This window comes from Dipodomys merriami, unplaced genomic scaffold (genome assembly GCF_024711535.1).
Source record: "Dipodomys merriami isolate MVZ:Mamm:240054 unplaced genomic scaffold, mDipMer1.0.p SCAF_672, whole genome shotgun sequence".
Taxonomy (NCBI): domain Eukaryota; kingdom Metazoa; phylum Chordata; class Mammalia; order Rodentia; family Heteromyidae; genus Dipodomys; species Dipodomys merriami.
This window is the reverse complement of record NW_027206260.1, coordinates 491564-517806: the sequence shown is the minus strand read 5'-3', so window position 1 is coordinate 517806 and position 26243 is coordinate 491564. Positions and strand designations below refer to the sequence as shown.

Below are 26243 nucleotides of genomic sequence, written 5' to 3'. Positions count from 1 at the left end.
TGGCTTAATTTTGCTCTTGGGATTCGAAGAAAATAGTTACAAATCTTAATAGTGACTTTATAGAAATGAAAGAAAAGTTTTAGGAACTGAGATGTAACTCAGTGGAAGGCATATACAAGTCCCTAAGGTTTAATTCTTGTAAGAATAAGCAGGGGAAGCCTGCTCAGGAGGCTGAGATCTAAGGATCTGGTTCAAAGCCAGCCTGGACAGGAAAGTCCATGACACTCTTTTCTAATAAACCACCAGAAAACCAGAAGTAGTGCTGTGGCTCAAGTAGTAGAGCACTCACCTTGAGCTGAAGAGCTCAGGCCCTTGAGTTATATATAGCTCATAACTGCAAGAGATTAGAGAGATGATCAGGAGACACTGAGTTATTCAGCCCCTGGGGTTCCTTGGCAACATAGTCTGTCCAACAAACCCTCAAGACCTCTTAATTCATTGGCCACTATTGGCTCATGCCTATAATCTTAGCTACTTGGGAGGCTGAGATTTGAGGTTTGCACTTTGAAGCCAGCCTGGGCAGAAAAGTCCCTCTGAGACTCTTCTCTCCAATGAACCACCCAAAAACTGGAAGTGGCACTCTGGCACTCAAGTGATAGAGCACTAACCTTGAACAGAGAGGCTCAATGACAGCACCCAAACCCTGAGTCTGAGCCCCCACAACCAAATGACAGCACCCAAACTCTGAGTCTGAGCCCCACAACCAAAAAAAAAAAAAAAAAAAAAGCCATGCGCATAATCCTATAGCTACTCAGGAGGCTGAGAGCTGAGGATCAATGGTTCAAAGCCAGCCAGGGCAGGAAAGTCCTTGAGATTCTTATCTCCAATTAACCACCAGAAAACAGAAGTGGCACTGTGGCTCAAGTGGTAGAGAGCTACCCTTGAGCTGAAGAACTGAGGGACACAGAGTTCAAGCCCCAGGACTAAAAAACAAGAACAACAACAAAAAATCATGCTTATTAATGAGACATTTAATTTGCCCAAGGTAAAAATGGGGGTCAAAAAGAAGAGCTTGAGCTGGGATGTAACTCAGTGGCAAAGCGCTTGCCTAGCAAGTGCAACGTCCTGGGTTCGATCCCCAGTACCAAAAAAAAAAAAAAAAAAAAAAAAGACAAAAAAAAATACAGTTTAAAAAAAAATTTTAAAAATTAAAAAAAAAAGAAGAGCTTATTTAATGAAGAAGAGTGAAAAAGTGCCTAACAGTTCAACAAATCAAAGCCAAGCAGAAAGGTGTTTCAAATGGTGGCATTTCAATATTCATATATTCATATATAATATTCATATATAATACACAACCAACCTATGAAGTGGTCTTTACAAAGCAATTAAACTAATGTAATAAATAGAGCACCATGTGTTAGACGAAAGATGGTTGAACAGAAAAATTCATTCAAAGATCAACGTTTAAAAATTTAATCCAAATCACAAGATTATATGCAAGCTGATGAGTCTTCTTCAGAAGCACCATTTTCCAACTCTGAAATTGTAACTCATTTCTAGGACTCTAGATAATCTTATATAAAAGGCCTCACTTAGGCCTGGTGTTAGTGGCTCATGCCTATAATCCTAGCTATTCAGGAGGCTGAGCTGAGGACTGCAGTTCAAAGCCAGCCAGGCAGGAAAAGTCGTTGAGATTTTATCTCCAATTAACCACCAGAAAACTAGAAGGGGAGCTGTGGCTCAAAGTGGCAGCACTAGCCTTGAGCAAAAGAGCTCAGGGACAGCCTATTAAAAAAAAAAAAAAAAAAGCCATCACCATTTGTACCACACAGTGCAGTGTTCTAAGAAAGCAGTAGTATGGTCTGATTTGCTAAACATCTTCCTTCTGCTTAGGAAGCTGCCACCACTCACTTTTACTCTTGTGGCAATGGGAACTTAAGACAGAATTTCACTTAAGCTGTGTACCCAGACAGTTTTTATTTTGTTTTTCAGACAGGATCTAGTTAATTTTTTGCTAGGGCTGGCTTCCACCAATAAACCCAAATAATTGGGATTATAGGACTACATCATACTTGTCACCTTCCTTTCTCTTTCGCAAATATTTACCTTTCAAGATGACAGAATGCCACTTCTCCATAAAGCATTTTCTAATCTCCACTATATGTTCTACTTCCTCTTTCCACAACCTCCTTTGTAAATATCCTCACAAATGTAACACTTCATTAGACTTAAACAGGTCTCCTCCTAGACTGAAAGGTAATTTAAGGTAGAATTAATTTACTCAACTTTTTTCCTTCTGCAAAAATACTTCACTAAATTTAACTCATCTTGTAATGTCCATACTAAGAAAGTAATGTCAGATGATAGATTTTTCCTCCTCCCCCCCCCCCCCCCCCCCCGGCACTTCTGGAGCTTGAACTCAGGGCTCTTGTTCAAGGCTAGCATGCTACTCCTTGAGCCATAGCACCACTTCTGGCTGTTTCTGTTTATGTGGTGCTGAGGAATTGAACCCAGGGCTTCATGCCTACCACTAAGCCACATTCCCAGGTCTGCTTAATGTTTTCTGAATAAGCAAAAGCTGTGATTTACCAGTAAAGAAATTCAACTCCATCTTTTTTTTTTTTTTTTTGTCGGTCGTGGGGCTTGAACTCTGGGCCTGGGCGCTGTCCCTCAGCTCTTCAGCTCAAGGCGAGCGCTCTACCACTTGAGCTACAGCGCCACTTCCGGTTTTCTGGTGGTTTATTGGAGATAGGAGTCTCACGGTCTCTCCTGCCCGGGCTGGCTTTGAACCGCGATCCTCAGATCTCAGCCTCCTGAGTAGCTAGGATTACAGGCGTGAGCCACCAGCGCCCGGCTCAACTCCATCTTTTAAAGGAAATACATATGAAAACCCTCTTGAACATCCTTAAATTAGATTCTCTCATATCGAAATTCTTTTTTTTTTTTTTTTTTTGTCAATCCTGGGGCTTGAACTCAAGGCCTGGGCACTGTCCCTGAGCTTCTTTTGCTCAAGGCTAGCACTCTACCACTGGAGCCACAGCACTACTTCTGGCTTTTTCTGTGTATGTGGTACTGAAGAATCAAACCCAGAGCTCCATGCATGCTAGGCAAGCACTCTACCACTGAGCCACATTCCCAACCCCTCTTTTCTGTCAGTCATAGAGCTAGAACTCAGTGCTAGCACTCTACCACTTTGAGCCACAGAACCACTTCTGATTTTCTGAGGGTTAGTTGGAGATAAGAATGTCATGAACTCTTCTGTCCAGGCTGGCTTCGAACTGTGATCCTCAGATCTCAGCCACCCTCCGAGTAGCCAGGATTATAGGCATGAGCCACTTGCACCCAGCTTTCTAAATTATTCTTGGGCAGTGAGGAAGCCAAAGACTATGTTGATAGCTATAAGTTAAAATACAAAAATAGCAAGAAAACAGTCAGGGAGCATAATCATTGCTCGAAGTCTGAAAGTAAGAGACAGAATGTTGGCTGTATTTAATCTCCAAAAGTCACTGGCACAGCCTCCCTGCAAAGCACCAAGCACTAAAGACTATGTTTTAATCAGTATTTTAATTAAAATTTTAATTTATATTAAAAAATTCCCATTTCCATTTCTTGGCCATGTTCAAATGCTTTATTTTTCACTTAAATGATTTATGGGTAGAAATGAAGGGTTGGGCACCTATGGCCCTCAGGAGGCTGAGATCTAAGACCAAGGTTTGAAGCCAGCCCAGCCAGCCCAGAGTGGAGCTGTGGCTCAAGTGGTAGAGTGCTAGCTTTGAGCAAAAATGCTCAGGAACGTAGCTTAGGCCCTGAGTTCAAACCGCAGGACAAGCACACATGTGCATACACACACACACACACACACACATACACACACACACAAAATGGCTTGGGAAATGGCTCAGTAGGAAAATGGGTCCTTAGCATTGGAAAAGCCTTGGGTTCAATCCCTAGCCCTGACACAAATCTACTGTCAAGACTGTCCAGTAAGAGAATCATTAACACTTGTGATGTGCCCACACGCCCCCAAAATTTACACTAATAATGATCTCTCTTCCATAAGAAAGGGAAATAGACTTATTTACAACATACCTTATATATGTGCTGCAAAATGTACAGTTTATGTGACAGAAGTTTAACAAAGTACCTTGAACTTCTCAGGTAAAAGGCTACAAAATAAAAGAAACAGAGAATTACCTATTATTCACTTATTCAAACCTTAGCCTCTTTCACTCAACACAAATGTAGACAACCGAACTATTATATTGACCGTTAAGTGAATTCCACATAATTAAAATTTCCAAATACTGCAATGGTACACACACACTCCCTCCTAACTTTCATTGATGGTAATGAGGTTTAACACAGGAATTCCTGCTTGCTATGCAGGTGCTCTAGTCCTTAAGCCATTCCTCTAGCCCTGATTTTTTGCTGGTTATTTTTCAGATGGACCTTGCTTCTAGATCAGGCATGCCTGAGTCACAGTCTGCCTACTTTAGGCTTCTGAGCACTGATGGAGTTGCAGACAAGAGGTACCACGCCATACTTCCTTCTGTGGAGAAGGAATATCGTTGACTTTTCTGTGGTGGCTAGCTTTAAACTTTGATCCTTCAGATTTCAACCTCTCAATTACCAAGAATGAACTACAGTTGTGCAGCTTATAATGCGTCCTTTTTCTTTTTTCATCCTGCCACTGGGGCTTGAACTCAAGGCCTGGTACTCTAGCTTGGCTTTTTTGCTTAAGGCTGGGACTCATGAGCCACAGCTCCACTTCCAGGCCTTTCTTGGTTAATTGGCAATAAAGAATTTCAGACTTTGAGCTGGCTTCAAACTGCAATTCTTAGATCTCAGCTGCTAAGTAGCTAAAATTGTAGGCATGATAATATTGCCCTTCTTAAAGTAAAATAAATTAGTTACATAAACTGCACCAACACTTTATTATAAAACTCAAAATAGGCGCTGGTGGCTCATGCCTATAATCCTAACTACTTAGGAGGCTACTAGGGGTAAAGGTTCAAAGATAGCCTGGGAAGACAAGACTCTTATCTCTAGCTCAAGTGGTATAGCACCACCTGTTGAGGACAAAAAGCCCCAAGTTCCAACTCTAGTATTGCCAAAAAGAAAGCAAAGCTAGACAACTTTACTGATTACTTATATCTCATCACATACGACTTCAGTAAACATTTCCAAGATTATCCAACTACATTTCAATGACTTGTTTTTATCCAATTATGTTTGCTATTTACTTATTTTCGGACAGGATTTCACTGCATAGCCCAGGCTGGCCTCAAACTCACAGCCTGTCATTTGTCTTGGAACTGAAATTATAGCCCTGTGTCCACAGGCTCGGCTTACGTTCAGTTTTTAAATTTTTATTTAACTTTTAGTTCTGGCCAAATCCAGAGCCTTGTAAATACTACAAAACTGATCTATACCCCCTGAGCTACATCCTATCCTTTAAACCACTTCCCATCCCTTTTGGAGATTCTTTTTGTCTGTGTGTGCCGGTACTGGAACTTGAACACAGGAGCTAGGCACTGTCCCTTAGCTTTTCCAACCAAGGCTGATGGTCTGCCACTTAAAGCCATGGTTCCACTTCTTTTTTGGTGATAACTGGATGAGTCGCTCAGACTTTCTCCCAGGAACAAAACAAAACAAAACAAACAAGCAAAACAAAACAATGGAGCAAGGTACTGGCTCATAAACTATAATTCTAGCTTACCAGCAAGCTGAGATCTGACAACTTAGGTTTGAAGCCAGGCCAGGTAGACAAAAACCTCAAGATCAGTATCCATTAGCCAGCAAAAACCAGGAGGTGGAAGTATGGCTACTCAAATGGCAGAGTGCCATCCATGAGCAAAAAAGCCAAGCCAGCCAGGCGCCAGTGGCTCACACCTATAATCCTACCTACTCAGAAGGCTGAGAATGAGGATCACAGTTCAAAGCCAGCCTGGGCAGGAAAGACTACTGAGACTCTTAGCTCCAATTAACCACCAGAAAACTGGAAGTGGCGCTGTGGCTCAAGTGGTAAGAGCGTTTACCTTGAACTGAAGAGCTCAGGGACAGCACTCAGGCCCAGAGTTCAAGCCCCATGACTGACCCCCCCCCAAAAAAAAGAGTATAAGGCCCTGAGTTCAAACCCCACTACTGAATGCCCGTGGCTCATGCCTGTTTTCCTCCTTAGGCAGCCATTGTGAGGAACTCTAGTTTGATGCCAGGCTAGCCAGCAAAGAAGAAACAGAAACAGTGAAACCTTCAGCTGGGCACAGTGGCATGCACCTGTCATCCCACCTAGAAGGAGGCTGAGATGAGGAGGCAAGGCAGTAAAGTGCTTGACACTCCACTTGAATGAAGAATCTGGGTATGTGGTGGTACTCACTTGTAATCCCAGCAGACCACGGTTCAGGCAGGTCTAGGCGAAGAGTCTGACCTTAGCTACTCAGGAGGCTGAGATCTAAGGATTTTGCTTCGAGTCTCACAGGAAGGCCTGTGAGACTCTTATCTCCATTTAACCACCAAAAGCCAGAAGTGCAGCTATTGCTCAAGTGGTAGAGCACTAGCCTAGACCAAAAAGGAGCTTAGGGAAAGTACCTAGAATCAGAGTTAAAGGTCCAGTACCAGGAAAAAAAAAATCAGTTTAAGAAAGGACTCGAGGGCTAGGATTGTGGCTCAGTGGTACAGTGCTTGCCTAGCATGCATGAAGCCCTGGGTTCAATTCTTCAGTACCACATACACAGAAAAAGCAGGAAGTAGTGCTATGGTTCAAGTGGTAAGAGTGCTAGCCTTGAGCAAAAGCAGCTTAGGGGCAGTGTCCAGGCCCTGAGTTCAAGCCCCAGGACTGGCCAAAAAAAAAAAGCCAGGCACTGGTGGCTCACACCTGTAATACTAGCTACTCAGGAGTTTGAGATCTGAAGATCGTGGTTCAAAGCCAGCCTGGACAACAAAGTTCACAAGATCCTCATCTCTAATAAACCACTCAGAAAACCAGAAGTGTTGCCATGGCTCAAAGTGGTAAAGCCCCTTGCCTTGAGCTGAAGGACAGCATTCAAGCTCAGAGTTCAAGCCCCATAACCAACCGAGAGAGAGAGAGAGAGAGAGAGAGAGAGAGAGAGAGAGAGAGAGAGAGAGAGAGAGAGAAAAGGACTGGAGGTGCAACTCTGCAGTACAGTGCTTGCTTAGCAAGCATGAGGCCCTGAGTTCAAAGCCCAGTACCACCACCACCACAAAAAAAAAGTCAGTTAAAAACTAAATACAAGTGGTACTGTGGCTCAAGTGGTAGAGCACTAGCTTTGAGCTGAAGAGCTGAGAGACAGCACCCAGATCCAGAGTTCAAGCTTCACAACTGGTAAACCTATCAGTTTGGGTCTGGCCCTTAACTTCTCAGTGTTTTATTATGAAATTCTGAACTCCCCAGAGGAAGCTAGCTTTCTTGCAAAGACAGCTTTTGATGAAGCCATTGCTGAACTTGATACATTCAGTGAAGAGTGGTTCAAAGACTGCACGCTAATAACGTAGTTACCGAGCGAAAAGTTGACATTGTGGATATAAGATGAAGTGAAAGCAGGAGGAGGGGAAAATTAAATGGCTTTCCAACTTTTGTCTGCCTCATTCTAAAATTTATACAGTAGACCATTTGTCATCCATGCTGTCCCACAAATAGTTTGTTGTTTATGATTTATGACAGGTTTACGTTGCTTCTATTTGAATTTCTGTATTTCCCAGGGTTGTTTTTTTTTTTGTTGCTTAATATTAGGGGAATAGATATTGCCCATTAACTTTTAGTGAGCTATCTGTTTTCATCTTGAGATGACCAATATGAGGATGTAGAATTTTTATACAAGTTGTAAATGTTTGGCATGTACTTTGGTACATGGTGACTTCACAAAGGCCAGTGTTAAAACTGCTTCTAGGTCAAAGTGAAGAAATCTTCCTACATATTGGTTTGTACTGGTGGAGAATAAAAGGGAAAATTGGTTCCAGGCACAAGTGTAGTTATTCTGGATATTAGAAAGTTTGGGCGCACTTGCAGGGCTGTGGTACAAACACATTCCATGGCTGTTACATGCTGGAATCATGTATTTCTGTGGAAGAGTTATCTCAGTGTGCACACCTTAGAGTACAGCACTAGAAGTATTCTTTGAGACAAAGTTGCGTCTCAATTAACTCTGGATAAGGGCAGAAATGGTTCACATTCCATTATTTGTAATGTTTGCTCATTATTTTTGCTACACATTTTATTTGTATTTAAATGTTTTAGGCAACCTACGAACAAATGTAAAAGTAAAGATGCAGTGAAAATGAAAAAAAAAAAACAAAAAAAAACTAAATACATTACCAGCACTTGGAGCAAGCACCAATAAACTGAGACCAACATCTAGAATGATTCACATGACTACAATAATTATGAGTACATAAGACCTTTACTTAATACAACAGCACCAAAGATCCAAAATGAGTCACTTGAAGCCAGATGCTGGTGGCTCATACCTATAATCCTAGCTATATAGGAAGCTGAGATCTGAAGATCATGGTTTGAATCCAGCCTGGGTAAGAAAGTACATGAGACTCTTATCTCTAGTAAACTCAGAAAAAGCCATAAGTGGTGCTGTGGCTCAAGTGGAAGAGTTCTAGTATTGAGCAAAACGAAGTTTAGGGACAGAGCTCAAGACCTGAACTCAAGCCCCAGGACCAACACACCAAACACACCAAACACACACGCATGCGCACGCGCGCATGCGCACACACACACACACACACACGAAATAAAAACATTTAAAATAGGAACTCTGCAGCAATTACTAACTTTGAACTGCCTTGAAAATGTAATTTATTAGCGCCACAAATATTCAACAGTGAGCACATCCCAAAAGAATAGTAAGACACATACACTTAATACTCACAAGTTTAAAATATAGGAGCTAAAAAGTTATTTACCTAGCAATTGCCTAGGATGGGCTTCATCTCCAACATCACTAAATAAATACATATTACTGTATAGGTTCAGGAAAACTGAGTTCCACTGGACAGGCTAATAAAGAGGGTAAAATCAGTGAGATGCCAGTAGCTCACTTCTGTAATCCTAGCTACATAGGTGGCTGAGACCCAAAGATCACATTTTGAAGGCAGTCTGGCAGGTAAGTCTATGAGACTCATCTCCAGTTAGCCACCAAAAAGTTGGAGGTGGAGGTGTGGTTCAAGTGGTAGAGCACCCACCTTGAGCAAAAAAAAAAAAAAAAGCTCAGAGGATGAACAAATGCAACAGTGGTACTCACTAGACACTGTTGAAAATGAAGTATATAATTTGTGTGTGGGGACAGGAGGGAAAAGCTTGGAGAGAGCGAGGAGAGGGGTGACGTTGTCCAAAAAGAAATGTACTCAGTACCTGACTTATGTAACTGTAACCCCTCTGTAGATCATCCATATAGTAACTTTTTTTTTTAAAAGACAGTAACCAGGGCCTGAGTCAAAGCCCCAGAACCAGCACATACACATACACACACAAATAAGAGGGTAAACATTTAGCAATTTTTTTTTTTTTTTTGGCCATGGGGATTGAACTCTGGGTCTGGGTGTTGTCCCTCAGCTCTTCTGCTCAAGGCCAGTGCTCTATCATTTGAGCCACAGTACCACTTCCGGTTTTCTGGTGGTTTACTGGAGATTAGAGACTAGTGTTCTTTCCTGCTCCGGTTGGCCTTGAATTGCAATCCTCATATCTCAGCTCCTGAGTAACTAGGATTCCAGGCACAAGCCACCGACGCCTGACAAGAATTTTTTTTTCCTGGCCAGTCCTGGCTCTTGAACTCAGGGCTTGAGCACTGTCCCTGAACTTCTTTTGCTTAAGAACAGCACTTTACCACTTGAGCCACAGCACCACTTCCAGCCTTTTCTGGGCTTCATGCATGCTAGGCATGCACTCTACCACTAAAACCACATTCCCAGCCCAGGATTTTTTTTTTGTCAGCCACGGGTCTTGACCTCTGGGCCTGGGCACTATCCCTCAGCTCTTCAGCTCAAGGCTAGCTCTCTACCACTTGAGCCACAGCACCACTTTGGGTTTTATGGTGGTTAATTGGAGATAAAAAAAAGTCTCACTGACTTTATTGCCCAGGCTGGCTTTGAACCATTATCCTCAGATCTCAGCCTCCTGAATAGCTATGATTACAGGCGTGCGCCACCAGCTCCCGGCCCAAAAATTTTTTTTTTTTTTTTTTTGTCGGTCATGGGGCTTGAACTCCGGGCCTGGGCGCTGTCCCTCAGCTCTTCAGCTCAAGACGAGCGCGCTACCACTTGAGCTACAGCGCCACTTCCGGTTTTCTGGTGGTTTATTGGAGATAGGAGTCTCACGGTCTCTCCTGCCCGGGCTGGCTTTGAACCACGATCCTCAGATCTCAGCCTCCTGAGTAGCTAGGATTACAGGCGTGAGCCACCAGCACCCGGCCCGGCCCAAAAATTTTTAAGTCAGGTGTCGCAATTTGTAGCCAGGCTAACCTTGAACTTGAATCCTGTTGCCTAATTTCCTCAGTCTTGGGAATTACAGGATTTTGACATATCAAGCCTCTCCAATTTTCATTGTTGGTTGTGAGGCTTGAACTCAGGACTTGGGCATTGTCCTTGAGCTTTTTTTTCTTTTCTTTTTTTTTTGCTCAAGGCTAGCACTCTCTACTACTTTGAGCCAGTGCTACTTCCAATTTTCTTGCGCTTAATTGGAGGTAAGAGTCTCTGAGACTTTTTCTATCCATGTTGGCTTTGAACCACAATCCTCAGATCTCAGCCTCCTGAGTAGCTAGGATTATAGGCAGGAGTCATAAGTGCCTAGCTGCCTCTCTTAATTTTTAAATCCAGTGATTATGTACTGTATATCATTATCACTAATAAAATTAAACCCAAATGTGAAGTCTACAGTCTACCAAACCAAATCACTTCTCTTACAAATTGAAATATCAATCTGTTGTCTCACTGATCAACAGGCTCTTCTTTAGGACTCTGGTCACCACCTAGATTCCACCCACAGACAACATCTAAAAATCTACCTGTTTTCAGTCTCATAACTTACACTCCAACATGACCAGAAAAAAAACTTTTAAAGGAAATTAATGACAGGAAAGGATTCAAGACCAAATATACTCCAACAAAACCATACACATGGCAGACAAACTGTTCACTTGCTATATGCACTCTTCACTCTAAAGCCAGAAGGGCTCACAGTTGCCTGCAAATAGACTAGCCAGGCCTAATTACATTGGTTTGGGATAAAGGAATTCTGTGCCTTACTCTGGAAGTTGGGCTCTCAAGATCCAAATACTTAAGCCAGAACTAGACTAGGAAGGGACTCTTGTGCATCCATTTATCTCCTTCCACTAACCACATCAGGACTATCCAGGTGCACAGAAGTATACTGTGAAAGCTAAAGAAGTGAAATGCTAGCCGGGCACTAGTGGCTCATGCCTGTAATCCTAGCCACTCAGAAGGCTAAGATCTGAGGATCACAGTTCAAAGCCAGCCGGGGCAGGAAAGTCCGTGAGACTCTCATCTCCAATAAACCACTTGAAAGCTGGAGGTGGCGCTGTGGTTCAAGTGGTAGACTGCTGGCCTTGAGCTGAAGAGTGCAGGGACAGCGCCCAGGCCCAGAGTTCAAGCCCCACAACCGACCAAAAAAAAAAAAAAAAAGGGGCTGGGAAGGTAGCTCAGCGGTAGAGTGCATGCCTTGCAAGCATGAGGCCCTGGGTTCGATTCCTCAGCACCACATAAACAGAAAAAGCCGGAAGTGGTGCTGTGGCTCCAGTGGTAGAGCACTAGCCTTGAGCTGAAGAGCTGAGGGACAGCGCCCAGGCCCAGAGTTCAGGCCCCATGACTGGCAAAAAAAAAAAAAAACCCAAAAAAAAAAAAAAAGAAGTAAAATGTTTGCCAAGTGAACTTTGCAGATTCTCTCCCAAACCATGCCCAATCTTCAATAAAATGAGAAAACACTAGAGTATAGAATCCTAAAATTTTAGCTGACTCTAATGCAATGGTTAAGGGAGCACATTAAAACTATTATTAAAAAAAAAAAAACTCTAGACCACCCCAGTTACCCTGATTCCGGTTTTCACACCTACAAAGTGGACTGGCCTACACATCCTGGGTCTAAGTTTAGAGGCTATAAGTCTAGGTCTGTGAAGAAATTGGTTGAAAACATATTACTGTTCTCTTCTTTTAGTTGAATAAAGGCTGTAACTCTAGCATTAATTTAGACTCAAAACAAGCTGCAGGTCTGCAGTGTAGCTCACTGGTAGAGCACCTACCTGTTAAGCATGCACTATGCTTTAGATTCAATCCCAGCATTTAAAACAAAACAAAAACAATCCTAAGCTGGGTCCAGGTGGCTCATGCCTGTAACCCTAACAATTCAAAAGGCTGAGCTCTGAGGATCCTGGTTCAAAGATAGCCAAGGGAAGAAAGTCTGTGAGACTCCACAAGTACCCACCAAAAAGCCCCAAGTAGAGCTGTGGTTCAAGGGGGTAGGTAGAGTGCCAACCAAGAACAAACAAAAAAGGTCAAGGACAATGTCCAGGCCCTAAGTTCAAGTACTGACTCAAAAACAGTGACTCACATCTGTAACCTTAGCTACTTAGGAAGCTCAGATCTGAGGATCATGTTCAAAGCCAGCCCAGGTAGACAAATCTGAGACTCTTATTTCCAGTTAACTAGCAAAAAAACCAATATGGAAGTGTGGTTCAAATGGTAGAGAGCCAGTGGGGCAAAGCAAGAGCACAGACCCTTTGTTCAAGGCCCCCCAGTACTGGCGCACACGTGCGCGCACACACACACACATCCAATCTATTTTGTTCCCCAAAAGCCATCACTACTTTACATATGTAGGCAGAATCTCAAAGTCATTTATCAAGAAATCCTGCAACAGGACTGGGAATGTGGCTTAGTGGTAGAGTGCTTGCCTACCATGCCTGAAGCCCTGGGTTCAATTCCTCACTACCAAATACACAGAAAAAGCCGGAAATAGTGCTATAGCTCCAGTGGTAGAGATGCTAGCCTTGAGCAAAATAAAGTAAAGCTCAGGGACAGTGCCCAGGCCCTGGTTCAAGCCCCAGAACTGGCAAAAAAAAAAAAAAAAAAAAAAAATCCTTCACCCAATTTTTAAGCGCTAGTCTTGTATTCTTAATCCAAAGAACATAACTTGTGTCAAATGCTTAAAACTATATGTCCACAAGTCTTTCCATGTCAAGGGTGACAATCATCCCCATGATACTAAATGGCTGAAAAATTCTCCCGATATACATTTTAAGGCATAGAGGGTTTTCCCCCCTCGTTCCGATTTGACAGAGAAATATGATTACATACCTGCCAAGGAATGCCTATTTCAAAAGACGAAGTCGAAAGATAAAAAACCGAACAAGTCACCAAAAAAAAAAAAAAAAAAGATAAATGATGACTAGGAGAAAACTCAAGTAGAATCAACACTGAAGCAGTGGAAACTGAGCATGTTCCCCCCCCATCCAACTGATCTACTGCAAACAGTGCAATTTCATGAAAAGAACCTGTAAACTGCATCCGATGAGTAAGGGACAGGCTTAGGTTCAGTGATTCCTAATTTAAGGCATCAACTCCCGAGTACAACTGTACCGATTTCGATGCAGCCGCTCTCAAGTCACCCCAAATTCAACATTTCTTTTTTTTTTTTTCAAGCCGGAAAACACCTTCGCCCGCACCCCGCCATCAGACACCCCCTAACCTACATCATCACCTCTTTAACTCCCAAGATTACTGCACTTAAAAAATAAATAAACAGGATCGAAGCCGGAGCGTCTCACCGCGCCCGCCCGGTACAAAACGGGGACCGGGTGGTTTGCACACCAAGTGGAAAGAGGCAAGATGGAGTTGTTCAAAGAGTTTCTCTCCCATTCCCAACTCCCGACAGCCACGCGCCGCTTCCCCCAGCGGCCAGCGGCCCGACTCGGCGGCGCGGCCCCGGGGCCGGCCCGGAGCCCCCGCCCAGCCGAGCGCGGCCGTGAGAGAGGAAGCGTGGGGGGGGGGGCTGGGGGGAGTGGGAGGGCGGCCTGGGCTCCACCAGGCCGGGCTGGGCGGGCGGGGAGGGGGGAAGGGGCATCGGAGGCGGCGGGGCGCGCTTCCGGGGACTGCGCGGGCGGGGCCGGCTGCCTCGGGGTGCGGGGGCCCCCCCCCCTGCCGGGAGTCTGGGTCAGGGTCCAGGATCGAGGTGAAAGATGGGGGCGGGCGAGGAAGGGCCAGCCGGGAGCAGCAGGTGGGGCGCGGCCGCTGCAGGGCGGCGGGCGGGCGGGCGGGGTGGCCGGAAAAGTGCCGGCCGGGCGGGCCCGGGGGGGGCGCCGCGGCGGCTCCAGGAAAACCTTCCCGCTCACCTCAAGCGATGACTCCCAAGTCCAGCCTCTTCACACCGACGACGCCTGGCCCGCGAGCGGCAAAGCCCGGAGACGAGGGCGGGCAGCCGAAGAGGCGACGACGGGCGGACTAACCGAGAGAACCGACGGAGGGCGGCGGGCGGGGAGCGCGAGCGAGCGAGCCGAGCGAGCGAGGGCGGGCGGGCGGCGGCGGGAGGGCGGGGAACGACGTGCGCGCCCCCGAGCGCCCAGCGGGCTCGAGCCGGCGTCCAGTCGCGGTCCCGCGCACGCGCGCGCGGACATTCACAACTCAGCCACGATTGCTCCAGAGCGCGTCCACGCCCTAAAAGCTCGCGTCTGAACCAATGAACGCCGCCGCGCGGGGCATCACGGGAACGCCGGGGCTATAAAAGACCCAGTTGCTATTTTATACTCCGGGAGTCACTCGTCCTTTAAAGTCGGCTGGGTGGGGCCAGGTGCGCGTGCGCGGTCTGCACACTCCTCCCTAAACTGCCAACTCTTCGCGCAAGCGAAATCGGGCCTCGCTTCCTGGTCTTACGCGTGCGCGTTGACGGGGCTGACCCCGGAAGACCAGACGCCTGCGCGGTGGGAGCTACGGTGACAGAATCCCAGGCCCGTCATGGCGGAGCCTTGGTCAGGGCAGGAATTGCAGGCTCTGCCCGCCACGGTGCTGGGTATGCTAGGTTCCCTGGGCAGCGAGTTCCTCAAGGAGTGGGAGGCGCAGGACATGCGCGTGACCCTCTTCAAGCTGCTGCTCCTGTGGTTGGTGTTAAGTCTCCTGGGCATCCAGCTGGCGTGGGGTTTCTACGGGAACACCGTGACCGGGTTATATCACCGCCCAGGTGAGGCTCCCTAAGAACCTCCGTGGGCTGCCTAACCCATTGGGGTCCCCCCCAGGGCTCCCCTAAACTATCACTGGCTCTCCAAGGCCCTCATTAGAACTTAACTCAGTTCCCTGACCTATTGCCATCTTACTCTTTCAAGACTCCCCACCAGTCCACCCATCACATTTGCACCTGTTTCTCAGAACCATGACCGTAGAACCCGCCCTGGGCTGCTAGGTGTAGTAGCTTTGACATGTTTCTGCCTCCAGGTCTGGGCGGCCAAAATGGATCCACACCAGACGGCTCTACTTACTTCCCTACTTGGTGAGTAAATCTGTCCCCTTACTCCATCCAACCACATGCTTGGCAGACAAAGGACACTCCTGTGCTGGTGATAGGGTGAGGAATTCTCAGGGTGAGTCCAACAGCCAAGTAGTCTTTGCAAGCCTCCTCCAAATCCGGATGTACAGCTTAGATTTCAGGTTGGGGTGACACAAGCATCTGGAGTCCTTCATCAATAACCAGTAGGGTGGATGCTGGTATTGTCTTAATTTCAGAGATATAACTAGTCTTTAGGGAGCAAGCTCCTCATCTGGAATGTCTGAGTTAGGAAAACAAGTGCCTCCATTTCTTTTTTTGGTCAGTCGTGGGGCCTGAACTCTGAGTATAGGTTCTTCCCCTCAGCTCTTCAGCTCAAGGCTAGCACTCTATCACATGATCCACAGCACCACTTCTGCCTTTTTCTGCTTATGTTGTGCTGAGGAATCGAACCCAGGGTCTCACGCATGCAAGGCAAGCACTCTACCACTGAGCCACCTTCCCAGCCCAAGAGTCTCCATTTCTAAGCAGTGTTATACCACTGTCCCTATGTGCCTCTATTCTTAGCACACCAGCTGACCTCATTGTGTCAGCCTCCTCATTCAAACAACTAATCAGGACATTCATTCAGCTTATCTCTGAGCCTCTACCACACAGTAGAAGTCTCTCTATAGGCCCAGAAAACAAGGACAACCAAGGCTTGTCTCACAGGAGTAATGAAAGGTTTATAAGAGAAGCAAGTGGACATCTGTAATCCTAGCACCCAGCAGACAGAAGCATGAAGGTTGGAAGTTCAAGATCAGTCTGGGTTACATAGTTTGAGGCCAGTCTGGGAACACAAAAGACCCTGTCTCATATGTGTGTGCATGGGTGCATGTTATATATGTGTGTATATGTATATATACATGTGTTTATATACATGTAACATGTGTGCATATGTGTGTGTGTGTGTGTGTGTGTGTACATTAGCCAGGCTCTGGTTTCACATGCCTGTATTCCTTAGCTACCCTAGAAGGTAAGATCTGAGGATCCCAGTTCAAAAACTAGCCAAGGCAGAAAAGTCTTAGCTGCAGAAACTCTTAGCTCCAATTAGCCACCAAAATGCCAGAACTGGAAATGGAGCTCAAGCAGAAGAATGCCAGCCTTCAGTGAAAAACCAAACAAATGCACAAGGCCCTGAGTTGAAGCCCCAGTACTGGCGTAGAAAACGTCTGCTTATGCGTGGGAATGTGGCTTGGTGGGTTCCGTTCCTCAGTACCATATACACAGAAAAAGCCAGAAGTGGCATTATGGCTCAAGTGGTAAGAGTTCTAGCCTTGAGCAAAAGAAGCTCAGGGACAGTGCCTGGGCCCTGAGTTCAAGCCCCAGGTCTAGCCAAAAAAAAAAAAAAAGTCTAAATTGTGACTGGAGATATGGATGAAGTGGTAGACCACATCAGCTTTTAAGTGTGAAAGCCAAATAACAGCACAAGGCCCTGAGTTCAAGCCCTCGTGCTTGCATAAGCAAAGACAGATTAGATTGTAATGCAGCCTTATAGAGCCCAGCTTAGCTGTCAAGAGGCTGAGGAGAGCCAATCTCAGGGGAATATTCTGCTGAACATAAAATAACCTGTCTCTTCTCTCCACCACTTTCAGGGAGATTGCAACAAATGAACCTGTCAAAACTCACAGAGAATAAGGGAAGACAGCAGCAGAAGGTTCTCCAGAATCATCACAGGGGTCTGCTGGCTCCTAGATCCTGGGGGACGACTACAGAGGGGCTCAGGGTTGGGGGCAGAAAGTAACTCAGTGCTTGCAGGGCAAGCCTCAGTTGCCTATAGCCTTGCTTTCAACAGCCCCCTATGTATTGGGCAAGTGAAGAGTTTGCCTCTCCCCTGGTCTCAGTGCCTTAAGGAGAGATGACATGTCCTCTCAGGGGTTAGAGCTTAAGAGAAGCCTTTCAGTTGGGGAAGCTACTAGGCCCTGTTCTGTCTTGGCTTTCTTTTTTTTTTCCCCCTTGTCCTTTTCATTCCTCTGGGGATATGATCCTATAGGGATTTGTCCTTCTCAGAGGAAGCCTGAAGTTGACCAGTGCTGTGGTTTGTAAGGGAAGTCTGTTCTCCTGTAGGCTCTGAATTTCCATGGTTTTTGCTTTGTTGACAGGGGAGCCAGGTAATTCTAGCCTGAGCCAAGCCTTCTACTGTTTGGTTACTTAGCTGACCAGGTGTAAGGCAAAAGTGCCTTTATTGGCACTATCCAGAGGGAGGCACCAAACATCCACCTCTTGGGTCCAAATAGAGCTCCAGGGATGAGCCAGGGAAAGGAAGTGTTCTTTCCCGACTAACCTTAAACTTCTGTTCTTCTTGTGGGAGAGATTGGTGCCTGAAAGAAGTGGGCCTTCCAGTCTCCTATCTTAGGTGCCAGATTTTGGGGGGTCTCTACCCACTCCTGGGGAGATATTAAGCTGTTAGTGCAGAGTAATTCCAGTATGCCCTACAGCCTCCTCAGTTCCTATCTCACCCTTAAGAGTCCACTAGCAACCTTTTAGGCCCTCAAAAGAGTCAAAAGACCCAAGCAGACCTTCACCTGGTCTAGACTGCCTTCAGCCAGTGGGTTAGAGGAGGTTCCAAAGGGGGGAGGAGACAAATGCCCCCAGAGAAATACTACTTCCTGTAGTCCCGAAGGCATGATGTGTCCCTGCACCTGCCTCCTTCCCTAATAGTGGTACTTTCTGCCTATCTCTGCTGGACCACCAGCTACCTCACTGTCCCACTTGCCTGCTTGTCCTCTACCCATCTGGCAGCCTGACTAGGCAGACTTCATGGCAGGTGCACTGGAAGTCCCTGTGGACTCCTCATGTCCACATGCCTACTCCAGAGACATCTGGGCTAGGAAGAAGGTCCTCTCCATAGCCTCAGGCCCATCCACCAATGCCACCACACAGAATCAGGGTCTGACATTGCATCCCCAGGCTCAACTTGAAGATGTGGCTTATTAAACACAGAAATGCATCCATTGTGTGGTTATTCCAAAGAGGTCAAATGTGCATGCAAGGGGCAACTGGTGAGAGACCATGCTGGAGGCTGATCCCTCAGGATCCCAAATGCCACAGTTTGCAGGGGTAGAGAGAGGTGTCAATAGCTGAAATACCCCCATTTGTTCTTTCTTTGACAGTAATAGGGCTTTAACTCAGAATTTTGTATCCATTGAGTCAGCCCATTCTCCTCCCCCCTGCCCCCAGCCTTAGTTATAGATCTGGCCCCACTCATACAAGAACCTATTCCAAGACAGGGTAGCTTAGGAAAGGCAAACATTGTTGAACTGGCACCCCAGGAACCCTGTGGACAAAAATACAATGAGGCTGAAGACCATGACAAGGCAGGAAACCCCTTTAATTTCCTTCCCTAGTGATTTATAAAGTCCAGTTACAGGCTCAGGTTACAGGTTAGCCCAGGTAGTAAGCCTGTGTAGCTTGCTACTAGGCAACAGACTTAAGTTGACTGGGAATGTGGAAGGATGAGTCCGTGATCACTCAGCCATCCCCAAGTTTACCCACAGGAAAAACTGCCAGCACTGTACGCCAAGATTCTGCTCAGAGAGAAGCAATAGTGTGTATTCATGGAAAGCGAAGTGGAGGAGGCAGCCTTCAAACCACACTGCCCATGGCAATAACCCTTTGAAATACGAGAAACCTTGGTAAGGTAGGTTGGGCAGGTGATTTCCTTCTCCACCAAGGTGAGCAGGGTCAGAATGAACCTGGATATTAGATGAGCTAATAATCTCACACTTAGAAGTGGGGTCCTGGGGCTGGGAATGTGGCATAGTGGTAGAGTGCTTGCCTAGCATGCATGAAGCCCTGGATTCCATTCCTCAGTACCATATACACAGGAAAAAGCCAGAGTTTGGTGCTGTGGCTCAAGTGATAGAGTAAAAGAAGCTCAGGGACAGTGCCCAGGCCCTGAGTTCAAGCCCCTGAGAAAAAGGAGGAGGGAGAGGAGGGAGGGGAGGGAGGGGGAGGAGACGTGTATAGATAGCTCTTTCCATCCAACTAGAGCAAACCACTCACTTGCCCATCCCCATCAAGTTCTGCCTTGTCCTAACTTAAGTCTTGTATGATTCCCTCCAGAGCAAGAATCCTGGAAGGGAGAGCTCCTCCCCTGACTCATCCTCACTTGAGGGTATAGTATTTGGTGGGCACAAAGGGCATTTTGCTGACAACGGCCATCTGCTGCTTCCGCCGAACCTCTACCAGCAGCTGTGTCCCTGGCCTGCTGAACTTGGAAGGCACATAACCCATCGCCACGTTCTTCTTGAGGCAGGGTGAGGGACAGCCACTTGTCACGGTACCTGTTCAAGCACAGAGCATGGGTTATTGCCAACCTGCCAGTTTAAGATGCTCACCTTTCCTGGAGAAAAGGTTTCCCCGAACCACCTTACCAATCACAGTGCCATCGGTGCTCAGGATGGGACTGTGTGCCCGCACTGGGGCCCCCTCACATGTCAATCCCACACGCCTCTTCTGCAGCTCGCCCTTCAGTTGGGGTACAATGACCTTGGCCCCTGGGAAATCCATAGCAGACCGGCGGCGCTTGCCTGGAACAGAACATACCAGGTCTAAGCCATAGTACTTTCTTGTTGTTGTTATTGGTCATGGGGCTTGAACCCTGGGCCTGGGCACTATCCCTGAACTCTTCTGCTCAAGGCTAGCGCTCTACCACTTGAGCCACAGCTCCACTTCGGGTTTTCTGGTGGTTCACTGAAGATAAGAGTCTCCCAGACTTTCCTGCCCAGGCTGGCTTTGAACTGCGATCCTCAGATCTCAGCCTCCTGAGTAGCTAGGATGGCAGGCAAGAGCCACCGGTGCCTGGCTAAGCCATAGTACATTTTATCGCTAGCCATGCGAGGTTCTCGCTACCAGGAAGCCCAAGTAACTCCCATCAAGCACCAAGGCATCTTTCCCTTGGGCTCCTCCAAGCGCCATTCCTCCCAAGATCACTCTTAAGCTAGAGGACCCTCTTGAATGTTAGCTTACCCAGTGTCCAACTGAGACTGCCTTCCACAGGTGTAGTGTGTTCATCGATGTCATTCCCATACAAGCAGAGACCTGCCTCCAGTCTCAGGCTGTCCCGAGCTGCCAACCCTGCTAGCTTTACCTCTGGGTTTTTCAATAGAGCAGTTGCGAGGTGGACGGCCTCAGTGGCTGGTACTGAGATCTACAAGAAACACCAGAGCAGGTGAGCTGTTAGCCCAAGCTTGTGCCTTACAACCTTTTTCTTTTCTTTTTTTGGCCAGTCCTGGGGTTTGAACTCAAGGCCTGGGCACTGTCTTTGAGCTTCTTTTGCTCAAGGATTGTGCTCTACCATTTGAGCCACTTCTGGCCTTTTCTGTGTATGTGGTACTGAGGAATCGAACCCAGGGCTTCATGCATGCTAGGCAAGTACTCGATCACTAAGCCGCCTTCCCAGCGGCACCCACTTTTTAACATACCTCTACACCATCTTCTCCTGTGTAGCCACAGCGGGTCACACGACAGCCAGACACACCAAACACCTCCATCACTGCACTGGTCATGAAGGGCAGTTTCCTTAGGTCATCTGATACACCAGCCTGTAGCACCTGAGCAGCAGTGGGGCCTAGACCCAGGGAACCAATGACCAAGGGATCCTAGTCCCAGCACCCCTCAAAGCTAGGCTATAGTTTTGTTTTGGTTTGGTTTTTTGTTTTGTTTTGCTGTTTTTTTTTTTTGCCAATCCTGGGGCTTGAACTCAGGGCCTGGGCATCGTTCCTGAGCTTCTTTTGCTCAAGGCTAGCACTCTACCAATGAGCCACGGCGCCACTTCCGGCTTCTTCTGGTTAGGTGGCACTGAGGAATGGAACCTAGGGCTTCACACATGTAAGGCAAGCAATATACCACTGAGCCACCTTCCCCAGCCCCTAGCCTGTAGTTCTTAGGGATCAAAGACCTAAAGAAGTCATACTCGACAAGAGGGAGAAATTGACCTTGCCCCTGAAGCCTTGTGAAAGATGGGGAAAGGGGAAAATACCTGAGAGTGATGGTATACAAATATTGATCACTTCGTCTTTAAATGAGAAATGAAATCAGGAAGGTCAAAGTTGGCGTGGCCAGCTTGGCCACCTCACCTTGCAGGGCTAGTAGAGCATTGTCCACCACCTGCAGGCCCACATCACTGCCCTTGCTCTGAAGCTCTTTGACCTTGTCCTGAAATGAAAAGCAGAAATACCATCAGTTTCTAGAATCACTTTTTTTTTTTTTGGGGGGGGGGGGCCGGTCCTGGGCCTGAACTCTGGGCCTGGGTGCTGTCCCTCAGCTCTTCAGCGAGGCTAGTGCTCTATCACATAAGCCACAACGCCACTTTTGGTTTTCTGAGTGGTTTATTAGAGATAACGGTCTCAGGGACTTTCCTGCCCAGGCTGGCTTTGAACCACACTCCTCAGCCTCCTGAGTAGCATGAGCCACAGGCTCCCTGCTAGGAACCCGATCTTATAAGGTCATACAGCTACTAAGTGGTAGAAATAACCTAAGCTCAGATCTGTCACCTTATGCCCTCACCCAAGGATGTACACTAAGGGGACAGGATCTCACCCTTCCTCACTTAATCCACCCCACCCTCACCAAACTCTAGTATTCCAGGGAAGGCCTGCTCTTAAGTCTCATAGCTGTTTAGTCACTCACTAAGCCCTTTTCCAAGCCCCCTTGTCTGCACTAGGTCTGTCCTAGATCATAAGGACTCTGTTTTATGAATAAAGAAAACAAAGTGGCAAGAACACAGAGGGACTTACCTGCATGAGGGCCAAATCCTTGTCCCAGCAGCCAGCATTCGATACCACATAGAGATACCCCTCAGAAGTATTGGTCACGATCAAGTCATCTAAGATGCCTCCAGTCTCATTGGTAAACAATGACAGTGTCCCCTGGTATCAAAGTAAAGCATCTTTGCTTCCAGATCCATTAAACCAAGGCCAAAAGATAAGCCAGACAGACCCTCAGACACACTTAAACACCAGACTCATGAACCTTGGTACAGCATTATGGATTCAATAGTCAAGGCTGGACTCAAATCCAGTGTCTTTAATCCTCACGATCTTTACCCACCTCCCTCGGCGCCCCCCCCCAGTCATATTAAACCAATCCCACCCAGACAACTCTACCCATAGACCCCAGAATAAAAGCTTCAAAGTGGGGGCTGCGAAGACTTGCATGCATGACACCCTGGGTTTGATTCCTCAGCACCACATAAGCAGAAAAAGCTGGAACTGGTGCTGTGGCTCAAGTGGTAGCGCGCTCGCCTTGAGCTGAAGAGCTGAGGGACAGCGCCCAGGCCTAGAGTTCAAGCCTCATAACCAACCAATAAATAAATAAATAATAAGCAAAAAAGCAGAGGTGGCTTCTGGGATCATCAACTAAGCAAGTAGATGGCCCCGAGTTCAAACCCCAAACCACCAAAGGAAAAAAATAAAGGATAAAAGACTCACCTGGTTTGTCTTTAGCTCTGCAATATCACCCACCACTAGATTCTCCATGAGCTTCACCCGGTCACAACCAAATATCTTGGTCTAGGAAAGATATTGAAAGCCTCAGGCCAGGATAACAGCTGCAATCCAAAAGGCCACTAGATCTAGGAGGTCTCCTCCCAGCCATCCAAAGTGCAGTTTAGCTTACAAATAATGACCAGTCTTTTGGATCTGGAGGTAAAAGCCCCCATCCTCTCATTCTTCCACATTTCATAAGCCCAGGTGTGACTGAGGGAGGTATGGGTGACATCCTCTTCTTTTTTCTTTTTTTGGCCAGTCCTGGGACTTGAACTCAGGACCTGGGCACTGTCCCTGAGCTGCTTTTTTGCCCAAGGCTAGCACTCTACCACTTCTGGCTTTTTCTGTGGTACTGAGGAATCAAACCCAGGGCTTCATGGCATGCCAGACAAGCACTCTACCACTAAGCCACATTCCCAGCCCCTGGGAGACCTTTTAAGAGGACCTAGTACCTTACTGAAAGCCTCCTTTCCAAACCACTGCCCAGCACAGTAAATAAGAACAGTTGTCAGCTCTGGAAAAAACTAAAGGCATTATGTCACAGTGAGAGCAGGCAAGAGAGATTAGAGCTGGGTGCTGGTGGCTTACATCTGTGGAATCCTAGCTACTCAGGAGGGTGAGATCTGAGGATTGCAGTTCAAATCCAGCCTATGCAGGAAAGTCCCTGAGACTCTTATCTCCAATTAACTACCAGAAAACTGGAAGTGGCGCTGTGGCTCAAGTGGTAGAGTGCTAGCCTTGAGCAAAAGAGTTCAGGGAGGGGCTGGGAAGTTGTCTCAGTGGTAGAGCGCTTGCCTCAAGTGCCTGAAGCCCTGGGTTAGATTCCTCAGCACTACATAAGCAGAAAAAAGCTGGAAGTGGCACTGTGGTAGAGTGCCAGCCTTGAGCTGAAGAGCTCAGGGACAGTCCCCAGACCCAGAATTCAAGCCCCATGACCACCAACAACAACAACAAAAAGAGTTCAGGGATAGCACCCAGGCCCAGAGTTCAAGCCCCATGACCAGCAAAAAAAAAAAAAAAAGACTCATCTCTTGGGCTGGGAAGGTGGCTCAGTGGTAGAGTGCTTGCCTTGCATGCCTGAGGCCCTGGGTTCTATTCCTCAGCACCACATAAGCAGAAAAAAAGCTGGAAGTGGCGCTGTGGCTCAAGTGATAGAGTGCTAGCCTTGAGCTGAAGAGCTGAGGGACAGCGCCTAGGCCCAGAGTTCAGGCCCCATGACCAGACCCCCAAAAAAATCCCTCTAAAAAAAAAAAAAGACTCTTATCTCCAATTAGCCAGCAAAAAGTTCTAAGTGGAGCTGTGGCTCAAATGGTAGAGCACTGACCTTGAGTGGAAAAGCTAAGGTATAGGATGGCCCAAGCCCTGAATTCAAGCCCCAGAATTGGCACCAAAGAATACAATTTTAAAATTCATTAAAAAAAAGACCTCTTGCCAGGCGCTGGTGGCTCAAGCCTGTAATCCTAGTTACTCAGGAGGCTGAGATCTGAGGATCATGGTTCAAAGCCAAGCCTAGGCAGGAATGTCCTTGAGACTCTTCTCTCCAATGAACCACCAGAAAACGGGAAGTGGCGCTGTGAAGCTCAAGACCTTGAGCTGAAGAGCTTAAGGACAGTCCCCAGCCCAGGCCCAGAGTTCAAGACCCATGAGCCACCAAAAAAAAAAAAAAGACCTCAAAGCCCGGGTGTGGATGGCTCAGGCCTGTGATCCTAGCTAATCAGGAAGCTGAGATCTGAGGATCCCAGTTCAAAGCCAGCCCAGGCAGGAAAGTCCCTGAGATTCTTATCTCCAAAGAACCACCAGAAAACTGGAAGTGGCGTTGAGGGTCAAAGTGGTAGAGTACTAGCCTTGAGCAAAAGAGTTCTGGGATGGTGCCCAGTCCATCAAAAGAATAAAATAAAATCTCTAAGTCTTGTGGGAAGAATAATCTCCAAAATCTACCTCCCAGGAACAAATGCTGAAGAGCCCAGCGCTGTGGATAAAGAGGAAAGTCTGATCACTTTCCAGCCTTACCTGTAGCATGTGGGACACATCGAAGAGTGAGCAGTGCCGGCGAGTATGCAGGTGGGACTCAATGTGACTTTCCCGGTACTGCACAGGCAGACTCCAACCAGCAAATGCCACCATTTTCCCACCATGGGCCAGGTGGAAGTCATAGAGAGGAGTCCTGCGGAGTACATCCTGTGGGCAGCCAGCCATAGTACCACCAGGACTTCAGGTACCAGCAACCTTCTTCCCTCCCCCACCAGGCAGCCCCCCTCCCCACCCTCCCAGATCGACATCAGACCTTAGCACCCTTTATCCCACCTGTGCACAACTCAGTGGGCGACCTCGGACTGAGGGGAGAGTCGTCAGTCGAAAGCCAAGAGGGGACACAAGCCTCCCAGCCCGCAGCATTGTCCACCAGCAGCTGGTGCAGACGGCACACTGAGGATACCACTCTGCTAGGCACGCTGGGAGATGTAGTCCGGAGCAGGGGCTTGGGCAGGTCTCTTGAGCCCGCAGGGGATCAGAAACCGAGGATAAGCCTGGAGGGCAAGCTGAGCTTCAAAGTTGCCTAGGAAGCCAACTCAGCTTTTAGGCCCTTCCCTCTGGCTATTCAAAACAGGTTAGACAATCCCAAGCTGTTTAAGGCCTCCCAGAATCAGAGCTGGGGGCTACAATTTTCCTAAAGTGATTTGGCCAGGCTTCTAGAGGGTCAAAGTTCTACTCTGGGCTGAAAGGCCTGAATTACACATTCTAGTCAAATGGAAGGGGAGGCGGGGGTGGTTGGAGAGGTCATAAGAGAGAGCCAGCCAGGCTGAAGGAATACTACTATAGCCCAGCCTCTCTAAGGGTCTCCAGCCCTCTGATTACTGATTGCACAGACTCTGACAGCCACCAAGTCATGCATTCTGCAAGTATTTATTTGACCTTGCTGTACATCAGGCCCTGTGCTGGGAGCCATAGCTGTGACCTCTCCCTCCCAACACAGGACTCTAGTGATCACCTTTTCTATCAAAACCGGATGGGGCTAAATAAATAACCCAGCACCTTACCAAAAAAATAAACTTTTTTTTGAAGAAAAGGCTGAGGGGTGAGAATGGAAGCTGGCCACCAAAAGGTGACTTCACTTCCTTCAGAAAACTGTTCAGCATATAGGTGACTTCATTCTCTGATCTGAGACATCTTGTGACACAGCTTTGTCACAGCCCCTCCCTCTCCCCCCCCCCTCAAGAGCAAAGCCAGGAATAACTAGAGAGGAATAGTGTTGCATCATCGGAAGGAGG

At 47.2% G+C, this 26243-nt stretch overlaps 3 protein-coding genes and 1 long non-coding RNA gene across 7 annotated transcripts in view; 2 read left to right on the top strand and 2 right to left on the bottom strand.

Moving 5' to 3' along the window:
- The window catches only part of LOC138815853 (uncharacterized), a 48935-nt gene extending 42187 nt beyond the window's left edge, over positions 1 to 6748 (top strand). Inside the window, exon 4 of the long non-coding RNA XR_011368499.1 lies at positions 4384 to 6748. This is a non-coding gene — a long non-coding RNA (uncharacterized lncRNA). The remainder of the gene's footprint in view (positions 1 to 4383) is intronic.
- The window catches only part of LOC138815849 (transforming protein RhoA), a 34113-nt gene extending 19640 nt beyond the window's left edge, over positions 1 to 14473 (bottom strand). The window contains exons 1-3 of one of the 3 annotated variants that reach the window (XM_070005227.1): positions 14307 to 14473; positions 4030 to 4106; positions 2047 to 2189 (exon numbers count right to left, since the gene is read on the bottom strand). In XM_070005227.1, the coding sequence (XP_069861328.1) occupies positions 2047 to 2077 (31 nt within the window). In that variant the 5' untranslated portion in view covers positions 2078 to 2189; positions 4030 to 4106; positions 14307 to 14473. The remainder of the gene's footprint in view (positions 1 to 2046; positions 2190 to 4029; positions 4107 to 14306) is intronic. The other 2 variants (XM_070005228.1, XM_070005229.1) reach the window with 2 other exon arrangements.
- Positions 14474 to 14715: 242 nt separating this feature from the next.
- On the top strand, positions 14716 to 18437 carry LOC138815850 (T-cell leukemia translocation-altered gene protein homolog). Its single transcript, XM_070005230.1, has 3 exons — positions 14716 to 15148; positions 15400 to 15454; positions 17083 to 18437. Exons 1-3 carry the CDS (start codon positions 14926 to 14928, stop codon positions 17123 to 17125), a joined length of 321 nt encoding a protein of 106 aa, XP_069861331.1. The 5' UTR covers positions 14716 to 14925; the 3' UTR covers positions 17126 to 18437.
- A 351-nt stretch (positions 18438 to 18788) lies between these two features.
- LOC138815847 (aminomethyltransferase, mitochondrial) lies at positions 18789 to 26150 on the bottom strand. 2 transcript variants are annotated; one of them, XM_070005224.1, is made up of 9 exons: positions 25282 to 26150; positions 24988 to 25155; positions 22921 to 23001; positions 22228 to 22359; positions 21568 to 21646; positions 20914 to 21059; positions 20459 to 20639; positions 19864 to 20019; positions 18789 to 19773 (listed from the first exon to the last, which is right to left on the bottom strand). In XM_070005224.1, exons 1-9 carry the CDS (start codon positions 25369 to 25371, stop codon positions 19595 to 19597), a joined length of 1212 nt encoding a protein of 403 aa, XP_069861325.1. In that variant the 5' UTR covers positions 25372 to 26150; the 3' UTR covers positions 18789 to 19594. The 2 variants fall into 2 exon arrangements, with proteins under 2 accessions (XP_069861325.1, XP_069861326.1); XM_070005225.1 differs by having other exon boundaries at positions 24988 to 25141; positions 25282 to 25354.
- Positions 26151 to 26243: the final 93 nt, after the last annotated feature.

Coding starts and splice junctions, on each gene's coding strand:
- LOC138815850 (XM_070005230.1), top strand. CDS start 14,926: ATGGCGGAGCCTTGGTCAGGGCAGGAATTGCAGGCTCTGCCCGCCACG. Junction 15,149..15,399: donor CGGGTTATATCACCGCCCAG/GTGAGGCTCCCT, acceptor TTCTGCCTCCAG/GTCTGGGCGGCCAAAATGGA. Junction 15,455..17,082: donor TCTACTTACTTCCCTACTTG/GTGAGTAAATCT, acceptor CACCACTTTCAG/GGAGATTGCAACAAATGAAC.
- LOC138815847 (XM_070005224.1), bottom strand. CDS start 25,371: ATGCTGCGGGCTGGGAGGCTTGTGTCCCCTCTTGGCTTTCGACTGACG. Junction 22,360..22,920: donor CAGAGCTAAAGACAAACCAG/GTGAGTCTTTTA, acceptor CTTTGATACCAG/GGGACACTGTCATTGTTTAC. Junction 21,060..21,567: donor TGCTCTACTAGCCCTGCAAG/GTGAGGTGGCCA, acceptor CCCTGGGTCTAG/GCCCCACTGCTGCTCAGGTG.